The sequence below is a fragment of the Hydra viridissima genome, unplaced genomic scaffold (genome assembly GCF_058129835.1).
Source record: "Hydra viridissima isolate aposymbiotic clone 2 unplaced genomic scaffold, HvirCarnegie_v1 scaffold_5, whole genome shotgun sequence".
NCBI classification, from domain to species: Eukaryota; Metazoa; Cnidaria; class Hydrozoa; order Anthoathecata; family Hydridae; genus Hydra; species Hydra viridissima.
This window is the reverse complement of record NW_028324304.1, coordinates 13,975,362-13,991,031: the sequence shown is the minus strand read 5'-3', so window position 1 is coordinate 13,991,031 and position 15,670 is coordinate 13,975,362. Positions and strand designations below refer to the sequence as shown.

General features: G+C 31.6%; 3 protein-coding genes across 3 annotated transcripts in view; 2 read left to right on the top strand and 1 right to left on the bottom strand.

Annotated features, from left to right (window-relative positions):
- LOC145188831 (uncharacterized) overlaps nucleotides 1–10,413 on the top strand; it is a 42,184-nt gene extending 31,771 nt beyond the window's left edge. The window contains exons 16-20 of the mRNA XM_090089125.1: nucleotides 59–236; nucleotides 321–516; nucleotides 1,740–1,836; nucleotides 8,004–8,053; nucleotides 10,206–10,413. Coding sequence (XP_089945251.1) covers nucleotides 59–236; nucleotides 321–516; nucleotides 1,740–1,836; nucleotides 8,004–8,053; nucleotides 10,206–10,384 — 700 coding nt within the window. The 3' untranslated portion in view covers nucleotides 10,385–10,413. The remainder of the gene's footprint in view (nucleotides 1–58; nucleotides 237–320; nucleotides 517–1,739; nucleotides 1,837–8,003; nucleotides 8,054–10,205) is intronic.
- On the top strand, nucleotides 4,765–7,013 carry LOC149888828 (uncharacterized). The gene is made up of 2 exons (XM_090087346.1): nucleotides 4,765–4,874; nucleotides 5,077–7,013. Exon 2 carries the CDS (start codon nucleotides 5,096–5,098, stop codon nucleotides 6,611–6,613), a length of 1,518 nt encoding a protein of 505 aa, XP_089943472.1. The 5' UTR covers nucleotides 4,765–4,874; nucleotides 5,077–5,095; the 3' UTR covers nucleotides 6,614–7,013.
- A 3,339-nt stretch (nucleotides 10,414–13,752) lies between the features above and the next one.
- Nucleotides 13,753–14,220, bottom strand: LOC149888827 (uncharacterized). Its single transcript, XM_090089124.1, has one exon. It carries the CDS (start codon nucleotides 14,218–14,220, stop codon nucleotides 13,753–13,755), a length of 468 nt encoding a protein of 155 aa, XP_089945250.1.
- Between the last annotated feature and the right edge of the window lie 1,450 nt (nucleotides 14,221–15,670).

Sequence of the window (15,670 nt, the reverse complement as noted above, 5' to 3'; positions counted from 1 at the left end):
ATATATATATATATATATATATATATATATATATATATATATATATATATTATACAAGCGATGAAGTACAAGTTTATGTGAACATAGAAGGGAATCCGTTATGTCTTACTGATCTTGAAAATATAACAGTTTACATGTATCACGAGTCAAAATTGTTATACAAAGAGTTTGTCCAAAATGATTTAAATTTGAGTCTCGTATCTTTTCACGAAGCCAATAAATTCACTATAACCTTTGTAAGTTTTTAAAAATGTTTTATCTTTTCTATTCATTCCATTCTCAGATTTTTTTTTTTTTAAACAAAAGTATCCTTCTTTTAGGTGCGTAAAATGTTGCAAGGTTCGCATGTAGCATTTTCAAATATATACCACGTTGACCAAAGTATAATGCCACTAGGAAAGACTAATGTCTCTATTGCTGCAGATTTTTTCTGGACAGAAAACATTCTTAATAAGCTAACCTTTAAAGATACGAAGTATATTGTTATCATACCCACGAAAAGTCTAGTACCATCAGGTAAAGTTCTTATGTTGCTAATCGTCGTGTGTATCGTAAGGGCCGTCGAAAGTTCCTAAATGCAAAATAATTTGCATATCTTTTGTAATATAAAAAGTTTTTTTTTTCGGTAAAGTTTTTGATTTTGTAAATAGGAAATATTAACGCTTTTAAAAATAATTGGGAAACGAAAAGCATTACATAGCCCCTCTGCCCACACAATTATGTTGATATTCATCAAGAGCTGTTTGTTCATGTGTGTTTAAAACACATACACACAAATACAAATTTTTTAAAAGACCTGCATCATTAAAGAGTTGAATTTGATATAGAAGTTTAAAAACTCTTTGATCTGTTTATTGGGTTCTTTAAATAAAGATACCGATGGGGTTTAAATGTTTAAGTCTTATAACTCAGAAGTGGTTTACTTGACTCCATAATTCGAGAGATTTTAGTAAAGTTTTAAAGGCGAATATTTTTATACCCAGGTATTTTGATCATATTAGTTTTTGCACTTATTTTGTCTACAGTTTGGTTTTCTGATAAATCAATTATCGGGGTCTCATACAAATTTGCAATTTATTTTTTAAAGATCACGCTCATTTGCAGATTAATACCAAAACGATAAAATGGAGAATCTTTTTTCAAAACAGCCGAAAGTTTCTGTGTTAATATATTCTCTGCCAATGTGTTAATGAATTCCAATATTTAAACCTGGTAAACTATAAAGATAATGTTTTAAATGTGAAAAAGAATGAGTGGAAAAAAGAATGTTTTAAATGTGAAAAAAAATGTGAAGAAGAATTTTGGCATTTGACATCCTTTTTTCTGTAGGAGTATGAAACCAATAAAGTATTTTTGTGACAATGAAACTCATTCGCTAAGCTCTTTTTCTAAATCAACAAATGACCTCCTTCATATGAAGATCTCTATTTATTTTTCAAAAAAACTTCCTGGAATTAGGAACTTGCAAAATACCAAAAAAAAATTAAACTAATCAACAAAGGAAAAGAAAATTTTTCTTTGAAAATAGAATTACTTTGACACGTTTGAGTTAAAATACTGAAGTTAAAATGCTTTTAAAATGCTTCTCAAACGCTTTACAAATGAAAAATGATAAATAACCTTAGTTTTGAGTAACAAACTTTTTATTTTTACATATTCTATATTTCTCTTTGTGTTTTGGTATTGTGTTTGGTTTGTGTGCAGCTCTCAGCTTGTGTTTTCTTGTGCTTTAATTTCAGTGAACAACGTTTTTCCGAAATGGAGTTTTAATCATCAAAATGGAACAAATTTCCGGACTAATACTCATCAATATGTTTGCACTGCAATTCAAAAAAGGTAACCCAAGATCTGGTTTTTTTCTCTATCTCATTTCTTTCAGTTCTTTTCCGAAATAGGCCCTTAGATTATGATTCAGATTTTTATTTGATGTTTTTAAATTCAATTAACATGAAAAACTACATCCGTTTCATTAATTTAGGATAACTTTTCTTATACTTTACCATTATGTAGGTATGTGTGCAAAATTTTTAAACTATTCAAATATTTAATTATTATACATCTTTGTAAAGAGCTTTAAATCAGTATTACGATGGTGAAAATTTCATAAAAAACTAATGATTCCACTAAAAGTTATGCCCATTTAAGTGACAAAAATTCATTATAAGGAATGCTTAAGAAAACTGCAACCAACCTAAAAAATTAGCATTCGGCTTACGGTGGTTTTATAATTGAACTTCATTGTTTAGTTTATAGCGCATTACTTTGCCTCGGTTATATTTTTATTCAACTAATAACAGAATATGGTTTTTTTTGTGTGTGTTTGTGTGTAAATCACGTTTTGAATACTTTAAAAAATCACCATTATTTTAAATAAAGTTTCATTTTTCTAAAAAAACAATTTTTTAATGAATAAAAAAGTCAAATACACAAAATGCTCATAATTGTGAATCCCCCCCCCCCCAACCTCAACAACAGAAGAATATTTGGTACCTTTACTGCGTGGAAAAATAGAATATGAGCGTGTCATTATTTTTTAATGAAATTTGGCAGGTACATAGAAAATAGATATATAAAATTGATCCAAAAGTTAGAAAAAAAACCCATCACTCCTTCAATGTCAATTCACTTCCAGAACAGGAATGAAGTTTTCAATAGCAATGAAATCACTAAAAAAGTTAGTAAGTGCAAAAAAAAAGCAAATTACAGTAAACTTACAACACTCTACTTTTAAAATATTATCTAAGTCAATATAAAATTCCAAAAAAAAGACGAGAAAAATCCATCCATACGACACCTACCTCGAGCACGCGGTGAAAAAATGGTCACAGATTTTATCTTTAAAATCGGTGCCGTAAATCGCAGATACGCACGTACCTACATTATGCATGCAATTGTAAACGCAAAGAAAAGTAATGGCTTCTTTTACTGAAAATAATCTGTTAAGGTTAAGATTGCTACACTTTTTGTGCGCGTGTGGCACAAAAGCATTCGATTTTAAACAGATCTCATCACAAACAATTTTGAGCGAAGAATTTTAGGCCTTTCTTGAAAATACTTTCCTCCAGGGTTTTGTCCTGTTTCTCTTAAAAAACTTACCCTGCTTACAACCACTGGTTAAGAGAATTATTTCTTATCCGTTTCTTAAGAACTAAGTCGACAGGTTTTTAAAAGAAAGTATTTTGTGACAAACAAAAAAGATGAGAAAATTTTTGTACAAACTTTAGAAGTAAACTATAAACGTTCGCACAATAAATTTTAATTAGGTAAAAATGGTTGCTGTTTTAAAGAGTCTCTTTTAAGGATTTTCTCTCAGAGTGAACACCTCTATAAGAAATAATTTCTTACTTTCTCCAGTTAAATTTAAAAAGGTATTTATATTTGCAAGAGCACGCAGGAGTGCATTGATAAATATTAGTGTCCCAGACCTTTTTACACTTTCTTAACTAAATGTTTGAAGTGGTTTAAAAGTAGTCACTTTAAGTTATAGCATAACACTATTGCAAGTTGTATTAATTAATAACGCAGTCAACAAAACACTTTAAATTATAGCACATATGTTACCACTAATTTGTTGCAAGTTTCATTAATTATTAAAATTGGTAATAAATATTGCAAGTTTTATTAGCTATTACAAATGATATTATATATTACATGTTTTTTAAAATATTAAAGTTAGTAAAAATTAATATAATTTATATTGCAATTTGCACTATTACAATTTGAAAAAATTATTAAAATTTGTAACAACTATAGATGTGAGTAACTTTTACAAACCTCTGGGAAAGCTTTTAGGTTAAAAAAAAAAGTGCATGTGATTCGATAAAAACTTCCTGAATCCATACTTTGTGAAAACACAAACATATATCGTGAAACATTTCATAAAATCAAGATTATTAATTTGTTCGCAATTAACCATTAATAAAATCAAGATTGTAAAATAAGTTCGAAAAAGAAAAGGAGAACAAGATACTACTTTTTGTAAAATATTTAACTCGTTAAAAAAAAACCTTGATACTTTCGCTCTGTAAAGTTCTTAATCTATTTTGAGACCCAATGTTTTGCTATATTTGTTTTTTAACATGTTTTATTATGGCTCTTTGCTTAAAAAGCCTGTTCTTTGGGTTTTACAACTTCAAAAATCAATATATTCATAATGTCTGGTTTTTAGATGTTTCACTTTTGGACTAGGGAAGCGATATTTAATTTGGTAAAGGATATTTATTTTTACACCCTAGATATAGCAAAAAGATCATTAATCAAACTATTTTGAATGTTTGCTATTAAGTGTATATTAGGGTGATGACTTTTTGAATTTTTTTCTCAAACATTATTTCCTGTAGCACGAATGAGTGAACTTTTGCCTACTAATGACTAAAATGACGTTTATTCCATTAAAATATTGAAAAAGGTCACGCACAAACCACTTTGAAATATTATTTATGAAGGCATTTTAGCATTTTATGTAATTTTATTTACAATATATATATATATATATATATATATATATATATATATATATATATATATATATATATATATATATCCTGTATATAACTTAAGTCATTAAACCGACTTGTGCAATAACTTATTTAGCAGAGAAATGTATAGAGTTTTCTAGAACATCGTAAATCTCTGCGCGCCGTCAGCCAGGAAAGTGACGTCATGGTAACGTAATTGTTCGGGAAGCTTCTGTAGAGTTCTAAAACTTTCTTCAGCTGTTTTGCAGTCTGCTATAAACTGGTATATAAACGAAGTGTTCAAAGCGGGTAGTTGAGTTTTAATTATCTTAATTTGGTGTCAACATTATTATTGCCTTATTTTAATTACTGCGCATTCTCTATAGTTTAAGTATAAAGAGATCCTTGTATTATTTGGTAAGTTACATTTAACTCTTTCGCAAATTATAATTGAGCATATAATATTTTATTAGTGTCTGCCTTTTTCATTTTCTATAATCGTTATTTGCTTCTTTTGAAATAAAATATATTAACAATATCAGTTCAATAGAAAACTTAATAACAGTTTCTTTAATTTGTTACGTAAATAATATTGACGCTAAGGCCTTTCCTATTTCAGTTGCTGAGTAGAAGATAACATGTCGTTCAAGAAGAGCTCTTCTAATACGGAGAAGAACAAGGAAACCTGGACAAAGAACTTAGTCCAGTTTCAAGCCCCACCAAGAAGAGGCAACGTGGCAATTTATGAAGCACCCTTGAGCGAACGGAGTCGCATGCCCCTGAAAAACCACGTCATTGGACGCTTCAAATTTCTTGAATCCACTGTCAAAGAACGGAGAGAGAGGATCGGTTTAATTGCTGTAGAGCTTAAAGACCTATGGAGCAAAACGTTGAACTTCCCGCATGTATCTGATCAAGCCATTTGTGCAAAACTAGCAAAACTTCTGAAAGACTACGAGCGCTGCAGAAAAAAACAAAACTTTGATTCATTGAATGAACTGTTTGACATAACCAAGATGAAAGGCGAATGGTTTTGCAAAGAGGATGAAAACCTCTACAAACTCCAAATTGAGAGCAAAGGTCACGTTGGTTACTCGACTAGCAAACCTGCTAGTCTCAATACCATCCACCCATCCAAGCGAAAGAGGGCAATGGAAGCGACTGTGTCCACACTTACCAGCTTAGCGCTACCTGATTGTTCCGAAAGTAGCACGGACTCATCCGAGAATAGTGCAAACAGTCCTTGGGAGGATGACAATGCAGCATCAACGAGCAAAAGGAAGCATATCCCAACAGGCATTGCAAGACGTCTTGTTACATGCTCAAAGCTGTCGTCCCACGGAGCAGCAGTGGTGTGCCGCCAGCTTTCTGGTGAGGGCATTGAAATCCAAACCCCATGTCAATCAGCAATCTACAAGGCTATCTACACGAGAGCTGCTCAGGTGAAGAAACAATTGGTGAGCACGCTTCATCTGGAGAAGTGGAGCATACACTTTGACGGCAAACACATTGAGGGCTTTGAATATCAGGCCGTGGTCCTCAAGAATGAATCTAAAGAAATTAAGTTGACTGCGCTAAAATTGAAAGATGGGAAAGCTCAAACAATCGCAGAAGGACTCCAGGATGTCTTAGAGGAGTTCAAACTGTGGGGATCAGTTGTGATGATTGTTGCCGACACAACAAATGTGAATACCGGCAAGAAGACAGGCGTTGTTGTTCGGCTGCAGCAAATGTTTGAAGAGAAAGGTCACCCCAAACCTAAGTTCATCAGTTGCCAGCACCATGTGCTAGACCGCGTTCTTCGCGTTGTCATGGACGATGAGCTCCATGGGTCGACTAAATCACCAAACATCGAGTATTTCTTTGTGCAGGGTTTGATGAGCAATTACGATAAATTGAAAGTAGCTTTCAGCAACGGTAAAACTGAGATTAAGGAAACAGGCGGCTGGAGAGATGACATGAAGTTTCTCTACCACCTCACTCGTGTCTTCCGTCACTTAACTGAGAGAAATGAGACCCCCTTCGTGAATTTCAAACAGATCCCAAACATCAGCAATGCACGCTGGAACTCTCGTGCCATTCTAGCCCTTCTTGCGTTTGTTCTAATACCAGAAACCCGGATCGGGTTGCGTAAAATCTGTTCATTCATTTCTTAGTCATGGGCTGACCATTGGTTCAGCAATCAATTGTTTCGCGTTGAAGATTTTGAAGAACTATCTGAAGCTCTGAATGACTACCCAAAAGCTCTCAATTGCTTGAAAACCTACTGGAAAACATATGACTCTCCAATCAATATTGCCCGAAGCAACCAGTGCTGCGAACGTGCCATCAAATGTATGCAAGAATTGCACGACTCCTGCCGCAATAAGGACAACCTCCCACTGAGATTCATCCTCTCTAATGACATTATCGTGAATATTTGACTTCCTTGTGCGTTTGATGATCCTATATAATGCTGTATGCATGTGACTCTACAGCTTGTGTTCAATTTTGTATCTGCTTACAGTGACTTCAAAAATTTGGCCAAAAAGCTAATAAATAAAATTCTTAAAATCATTTTGTGCGTGAGGTTTTTTTATCAAATCGCCTTGAATGTAATATTTTATTTAATCTTAAATGAAAGTTCATCAAACTATGATACAGGGAAACGAGGTTGTATAAAAGTCATCATCCTAGTGTATATACTTAAAGTTCTTTGACCCTTAGAAGTTTGATGAAGTCCTCCTAGAGCTACAGCTCAAACAGCAGTACTAAACCTGTAAACTTCAGCATTTTAAAGGCTGTTTACTTCTTTTTCAAACAATGTTTTAACGTAGAAGAGATTTAAAAGTAAAAAAGTTTCCTTTGGGACAAGGTTATTGTTTATCCATTAGATAATTAAAAACTATGTTAGAGCATGACATATTTGCCATTATCTTTTCAAAGGAATGGCGAAAATGTATGTAATCGTACTTAAGTAGTTTATATTTTGGAAAAAGTTTTATTTTATTTCCTGGTTAATAATTTTTTTTAAAAAAGGATGGTAATAGTAATACTGGTCAATACAAATATATAGAATTTTATCTCATCAAGTTTAGTTTTATTTGTTGATTGAAAATCTGTGATTGGTTCATTTTTAGCACAAAAATGTTGCTTACTAATTCTCACACTTGGTAGGGCTACAACACAAACCATAATTTCACAATTTGTTTTTAAACAATCTATTGTATTTTTAGCAGTATATAAAATATGTAGTTGAAAAACTAAAGGCATGTATTCCTTGTATTCAACTAAATATGAAAAAAATACTTCAGTGTGTAAAGAAATCTGTAACAGTTAATTGAATCAATATATAAATATCTAAAACAGGAAACATAGAAAAATTTATGTTTAAAACAAGTGTTTAATTACTACTGTCGATGAAAAAAGTTGACCAATGCAAATTAAACAGGCTAAGTTCTTAGAAAACATATTTTAAGCACATTTTTATTTATCTGGGTTATTTTCAGAGTAGTATAACTTCAATTGTCAAAAACTTAATGTTGATATTCGACTTTTTCATTTAAGACAGCAAAGCTCGTGCTATCAACTCGAAATAACCACTGGACGTGTCAGATGTAAGTATTTAAATTTGCAGTTTGATATAGTTTTTGATTGCTCATAGAAGCAAGTTTTTTTAAAAATTGATATTATGATCTAGTCAACACAGTGACCCTCGAAAACTATTTGCGGATCCTTCAAGATCTTTATTTAAAAGTCACAAGTCTATAAAGACTAAAATGCTTCTCGTTCCCAATTTTTAAATAAATCATTATAACCAGAATTTTTAATGCCCGGTTTTAATATTTGATGGCATGAATTGATCATTTCTTAACACTTTTGCTTTTAAGTTAAAAAATCTTCTCTATAAAGTAGTACTCTATTCAATTATGTTGTTAGAAGTATTAATTTTCATTATGTAAAATGGTCAGAACTGAAAAAAAATTGTAAAGGAACCCATTTAATATCATAAATATTTAAATATACGTTGAAAATGAAATATGAACAGAGTCTTTTACACTTGTATATATACATATACTCTTACATACTTTAGAAAATATACCAAATAACTCAAATTAAGAAGAATCTAGGTTCAAGATTTTTGCCCCATATTGGAAAAAAGTTACATCAAAACTAAAACCTCAACAGTTTGTTATCATAGAAAAGATAATAAAACAAATAAAAGTGCACATAAGCTCAAGTTTTGACATATCAAACAATATGTATCCTGTCAGTACATGCGTCTGCTGAAAAATATTGTGGTATCTTCTGATAAACAAAAAATGAGCATAATAAAGAAAGTAAAAATAGATATTTGCCAAAAATATCGAGTTAAGAGGACTTAGTATTGATAACAAAAAAACTAAATAAAACAATGATGTTGCTATGCATGTGGTGTCATCCTATGCATGACACTAGATTATGTCGGCCATTAAACACTTTTACAGAACGGGGCTGTTAAAAACCAAGGAACCATGTAATATTATTTATAACTATAGGTACAAATAGTTCTAGCTCACGTTCAATAATCACTTGTTCGAATCGCAAGTCAGAGATTTGAAAAGGACTGCTCCACTAATATCAATTAATTTAATGATTACTGAGAGTTATAAAAGTTCAAGTAAGAAAAATTTCTGTTTAAAACTAATCAAAAAAGGGGAAAACAAATCTTAAATTGTTTTAAAACCTGATTTACTGGATAAATTCAAACTTTTAAGAAAGTTTTAGTAACTTCTTTGTAAACACTAGAATATCTTCAAATTTTATTGAGAAGTTTACTAATCTTACTTTATCAAAGATTGGCAAAAAAGTTGTTCTAAATATCACAAGAAAAGTTATTAAAAAAATCTGGTGCTTGCTCTTTGTCATATGCAGAATCCTGTCTAACCGTATGAGTAATTAAAGAGTCTTTAGCGTGTAAAAAGTGAAAACGAGAATTTACTTTATCAATGTTAGTCGGCTTCTAAACTGGGAAAGTCAGAGAATTTCACTTTTTTTTCATCAGGATTATTAGGTTTTTACCAAGAAAAGAATGTTTAGTTTTTAAATTTTTTGATTTGATAAACTGAGATACAATAGAAAAGATGCATAGGTCAGAGGTACTAATGGAACTCTTTTTATTCATTATTATTTTGTACGTGTTGTTTAAAAAGTATTGATTAAGGAAAATAATTTTATTTTAGCGAAAAAAGAAGCCAGAGGGTATTATAAATAGCGAGTGGCCCACCTGAAAAGGTCATAAACTGTTAGAGCTTTTTAGAACTCAGCTAGATGGGTTAAACATCTAAAATTTAGTGTCAGTAATAACACTTCTACATTCTTAAAAACGGTTTTTCAAACTCACTTCTGATCCCGCATTTAGCTAACCAACAGTATTATTTGTTGCTCGATAAAATAACAAATGATTTAAAATCAAGTAAACTAATTGTTAAGATGATAATTGTTAAAATAATATTTTACCTAACAATTTAATAGATAAAAGATAACTTTATAACAATTTATAAACTTTAGGAAGCATTTTTACGAAGTTTTGTTATGAAAGTTTTGTTATGAAAGTTTTTTTATGAAAGTTTTGATAAAAATGTTTTCCTTCTGCATCATCTGATTACATCATCATCTAATCGTCATCAATCTCATCACAGAAATCGCTGATTGTTGCGGCAAAAATGAAAGATTTCTGAAAAATGTGCAAAGGCCTTTAACTTGATATTAATTTTTTTTTTTACTCAGTTCTTCCAATTCAACTACGTGATGTGATTGGATACGATCCAAACAGTAACTTCATTTACGGGCGCACCTCAAGAAATAATATTGCTGAGGTAATGTTAAATGACAAACTAACGATTACTATTACATCAAACCAAAGATGGTTAAAAGTCAAAGAAAATAGTAATTTTAAATGGGCTTGATTATTTAACATGATTTATGTATGTATGTATGTATGCAATCAATAATGAAATATATTTGAGAATAAATGAAATTAAGAATGAAGTTTTGTAAAAAAAAGAAATCATGTAAAAAATCTTATATTTTACTAAACAGTTTTAGGGTATGCGTCTAATATCGCCACCCTTACTTTTTTTTATATTCCGTTATTCATAATGCAGATTACGCTAAAGAAACGAATAAAAAATGAATCATTATTCATAAAATCATATTATTTGTTTAACTTTTTATTAAAAATCTAATCGTGTTGTTACTTTCGCTACTTGATGTACACCCTACTTTGCACAAACTGCATAGTTTACTTTTTATGAGGCTTCCTGTGTCACAGTGCTCATGGAACAAAGTTTTGCATCCGACGCATTAAATCCAATCATCTTTTTTTCATTTGTCGTTGTCAAAGAGTCCACAATCACCACAAAACGTATCTTCGTCATTCTTACTTTTGTTTTTCGATGATTTTCGAATTTCTTTCAAATTATGTGTCGTGGCCATTTTTGTTTGACTTGGCCTGGGCGTTTCAGTTATTTTATCCGCAACTAAATTTCAATCGACAACAACAGCTTGCACATTTCATGATCTTCTAGTTTTTACTTTTCTAATTATTTTAGGTGATGGACTTATTGAACGGATACCAGATGCAGGGTCTGAAGATCCAGGTTCCAAAGTACTCAAGAATTTTAAAATTTAAGTTTTTTGTTTCATTTTTTTAAAACTTCAACATTAAATTACAGCAGTTTAAAGTAAATTTGAGAGCAAAAACATTAAACTACAAGCTTCGAGTGCAATTACAACACATATTCACAAAATCTAAGTATCGAAAATTTAAATAAATATGTGGGGTTATAAGTCCTTTCCAGTCTGGCGATATTACCCAGATATCAATGTTTTATGTAAAACGGGTTTTTTTTTTGTTTACATTGTGAACATCGCTTACTTTCAAAAATCAAATAATATATGGGACGCATGAAGAAACAGAAATAACAATAAAACATTTATTGTTTAGAGAAAGTATAAATAGAAATGATACTTTTTTGATCAATGATGAAAAAAGAATGGTCTAAAATCACTCTCTCTACATATATAATAATTGCAAATGGCTCAAAACCACAATAAAATGGACGAAAGTTCAAAAAATATGTTTTATAATTAAAAAATGATTTATCTAAGAAGTTCTGACAATGTTTCCTAAATTGCGCCACTAAATATTCTTTAAGCCAACCTTAAAAATTGAAATGGCGGTATTAGACTATTTTACCCTATGTTTTAAAGCCTCTTTCGTTTCAGGTGTTTCTATTTGTTTGTTTTTTTTATAGTTTTTAGAGTTATTTATCAATCTTGTATTTTACAGTTTCTTATAAAAGGAAATTAAATAGATATATAATAAAGCTATAAGCAGCAGCTGCATTTAAACATGATTGATATGGTTTCACATACTTAAATGATAACACAAATGATGTGGATCAACTATGACAAGGAATAGCTGTTCTTTCTTTATGTTATAGTTAGAGTCTAGCCTGTTGGTAAATAAGTTCCTGGAAGGCCGACTTTTTTTGGAGATAGGATCCATTGGCAGCTTCCTAAAGATTTTTTTCCTTCCAAATGGCGGCCGCCGTTAGAAGATTTTTAGGAGGGTAGAATGCATTGAGGATCATTTCCAATCTAGGGGTGCAAAGCCTTAGCAGTCGTCGTCAGAAGCTAATTTAGAGGCAAGATGATTTGGATCCTTCAGTGGCAGAAACAACTTGAGACTCCAAAATGACTTTGAAGATCCTTTTGAAGCCTCCAGTGGCTTCTTCTTCCAAACTGGCTGCGGCGGCAAAATTGGAGGCAAAAATTTTTGTTTCCCGCCGCCAGAAAAAATAAAGATAAAATGAGAAGTTTTTATTTAAAAAATAACTTCAAGTTTTGCTTTTGAATTTGCCAACAATTTAAAACTCAACTAGGTGGAAATATTGAAAATTTGACATCAAAACTGTGTTTTATATGGTTAAGTGCTAAACTTTGTCTATTCAAAAAAATTTTAATTTCATCAGTGTTTTTTTTTCCAAATCTATCGAATGAATTAGAAGTTTCATGTTCGAAACAAAAGCAAAAAGTTTGAATTTCACTTCCGTGTCATTTTACATAGTGAAAAAATCATTTTTCCTCATGTCAAAATATATTTTGCGGCAATATGTATCTCACGACCAAGTTTTACTTTGTCAATATTTTTAATCGTTTAAAAGATTATATGTATCTCACGACCTCACGATTTGTATCTCACGACCTCACGATATGTATCTCACAACCAAGTTGTATTTTGTCAATACTTTTAATCCTTTTAAAGATTGTGGTTTCTTGAAAGCAATAAAAACTCCATTTAATATCTTATTTCTATTTTTTCTAATGTTTTAATGTATTGTTAAAAGTTTAAGAATGTATACTAAATTTGTTGGCATTTATATTTTTTAAAATGACAAAAATACATCCAAAGACAGCTATTAGTAAAAGGTGGTGAAAAATCAAACTTTCATCATTCATAATTTAAAATGAGTAGTATCATCTGGGTACATCTGGCGATTAGGTAAGCAGTTTATATATTTATAATTGTTTATATTGCAAATACTATTTTTACTTATTGAGTGACTTTTATAGTTGAGCCGTTCAGTGCATAAATTGATTTGCTCCAATAATGCTATTATTCTGTTGAATCATTTATTATTATATTTTAGCAGCGGTGAAAATATGCACAACGAAACAGCATTAAAAGTGTGAAAAGGCTTGTACTGTTTGCATGCAGATAGAAAAATATAAAGTTACAGACGTGTTCTTAAACGAATCAAATTTACTTCATTGAAAAATTTGACATTCAAGATGCATGCTTAACATGTAGAATTTGTGGAAAACGTCGTTCAGACTTACTTGATGCAAGCAATAGCAAACAAGATGGCACTATACTGCTCGGCGCTTTTAATTTTGCTCAAATAGTGCCGGAATACTTAGGTTCAACACGCGCAAATCTAAATCAATAATGTCATGGTCATATGTGTGACATAGCAAGATTTTCTGGCACAAAGATCCTTCAGCGTAAATTGGATACCGGTTCATGCAAATCATCATTTAGCACTATTTGTAAATTCCCAGTAAGAAGGAGCCTGTAGCATAAATGCATTTTGTAAGCCTAAAAGGAAATATTTGGTCAAACTTTTGATTAAGCTGATGAAAGAGCACAAGAATGTATCTCCAGTAAAGTAATAAAGAAGATATCACACGGTGATAATGTTAAGGGTTGCAGTGATGGTCCCATTTCTAGACAATCTTTTAATGAAGGTGTTTGAGCGTCTTTTCTAGCTTAACAATCGTAAACAATTCTCATTTTTGTTGACTCGGCATTTTCTTTGATTACCGCTTGATGAGGAATGTAGTGAATAATTTCTCCCGTAGGTTTTTCTGGTGCCATTTCCAATATTCCCTCATTGATTTGTTCCATTATCATATCATTATACTGTTCTAGTTTTTTAAGTTTTTTCAATCGAGTTTTTACACTTCCCAATCTTTTAAGAGCCAGATTTCTGTTTTTTGGCAGGTTAGCAACACCCTTTTTCCATAGCATTCTGGTTTCATAATAACCTTTGTCGGTTTGATGAAGTTTTTTGCTGAAGTCTTGGTAGAACATTGATTCACTGTTTGTGTTTGATAATCCAAATACTTCTAAGCTAAACATTTGCTTGAACTCATCACGACCAGTGTTAAATAAGAAACTTTTTTCAATACTAGAACTTAATTGTGTTCGTCTCCCAGAAAGACTCCATCCCAACATAGTTAGTTCGGCTCCTGGATCGTTATCCGGATTTTTTCCGAGAACTACTGGTTCCGTAGTTTTTATTCGTTTTCTTTTGCTTGTTAAAATCTTCCTGCGTCTTGCAACAGTCTGCACTTTTGTACAATCTTCGCTTTTGTTAATTTGTAACCCTCAGTAGATGCTTCCATGCTTACCACTACTTCCCATGATCTTTGTTATAAATTCCGCCATTGTATTGTTTGAATGCTGTGCTTCGATGTTCATAGGACTTTGACAGTATGTTTGCATTCTTTTTATCACGTTTTGTTTGTTCGTCGCTTGGGTTAAAAGTTCTCGCAAGTTTATTGTAAAAGTCGTGAGCTTCTTTGATCTATTTCGTGCTGTGTATAGCCGTCAATCCTTCCAAATCTTTAATCAATGCTTTGTGAACCCAAATATCTTTTCCGTAAGTTTCTTGAAGTATGCGTTTTGCTTCCTCGTATCCCTCCAATGTGGTAACCAAAGTATGTCCTCTCTGGCCTTTCCTTCAACGAGTTCCAGTAAGTTGTTGAATTTGCTGCTGTTTGATATGTTTGAGTTGTCAACTTCTACCGTGAATTGATTCCAAAATCGTAACCAGTCTTTATAGTCGCCATTAAATTTTGTTATTTTGTACTTTTGAAGCTTGACGGTTTGCTAAGTAGCTTCGTTTTCGTTTCCAAAAGATTTACGTAATGTTTCTTTCATTTTTAGTGTCTTTAGATACCATTCTTCTTCGCTTTGAAGTTTTCTCAATGAAGCTTGCTCTGCTTCTTTTTTGATTGTTAACTGCTGTTCAATGATTTGTTTTTTTATACTCGAATTTTCTGACACATTCGTTTTTGTTTATCGAATCCAACTTCCCTACCATTTTGTTTTTAATTTCAATCGCTGCTTCTACTTCCATTACTGGTTTCGAAAGTCATTCTTCTACCGAATTGATGTTTTCGGCGTCGTCAAGCATTTTTCTGGAGAGCTTATCCTTTGCCATTTCAAATCTTCCCAATAAATTTGTTATTTTATCCAGCGCTAAGATTATGCTTGATTTGTCGCCATTAATCGTGTTGCGTTCTATGCTTTTAATGTTTATTCTTATCATGCTGATTTCTCTCTGGTAAGTTCGCTCTTGGTCCATTCTTTGCTAATTCGTTGGCTTCGTTCGTCCTGGCAGTAGTCACCACCAAATAGTGTGGGGAATTATCAGATTTTCCCTGAGACACTGAAGAGTCACTTTTTCTTTTTGAACTTGATGATATTTTTTACATTTGACTGCGAATCAATACATTTACAAGCTACACTCCCCTTTTATACAGTTTTACAAATGCGTCATTTTAACACATTGAATATATTAAGACCGTACATGTTTAACAACTACATACATTAACACCCCACACACATTTAACGCTTTGCATACTTTAACACCTACACACACGCTAATTTTATCTTGAAG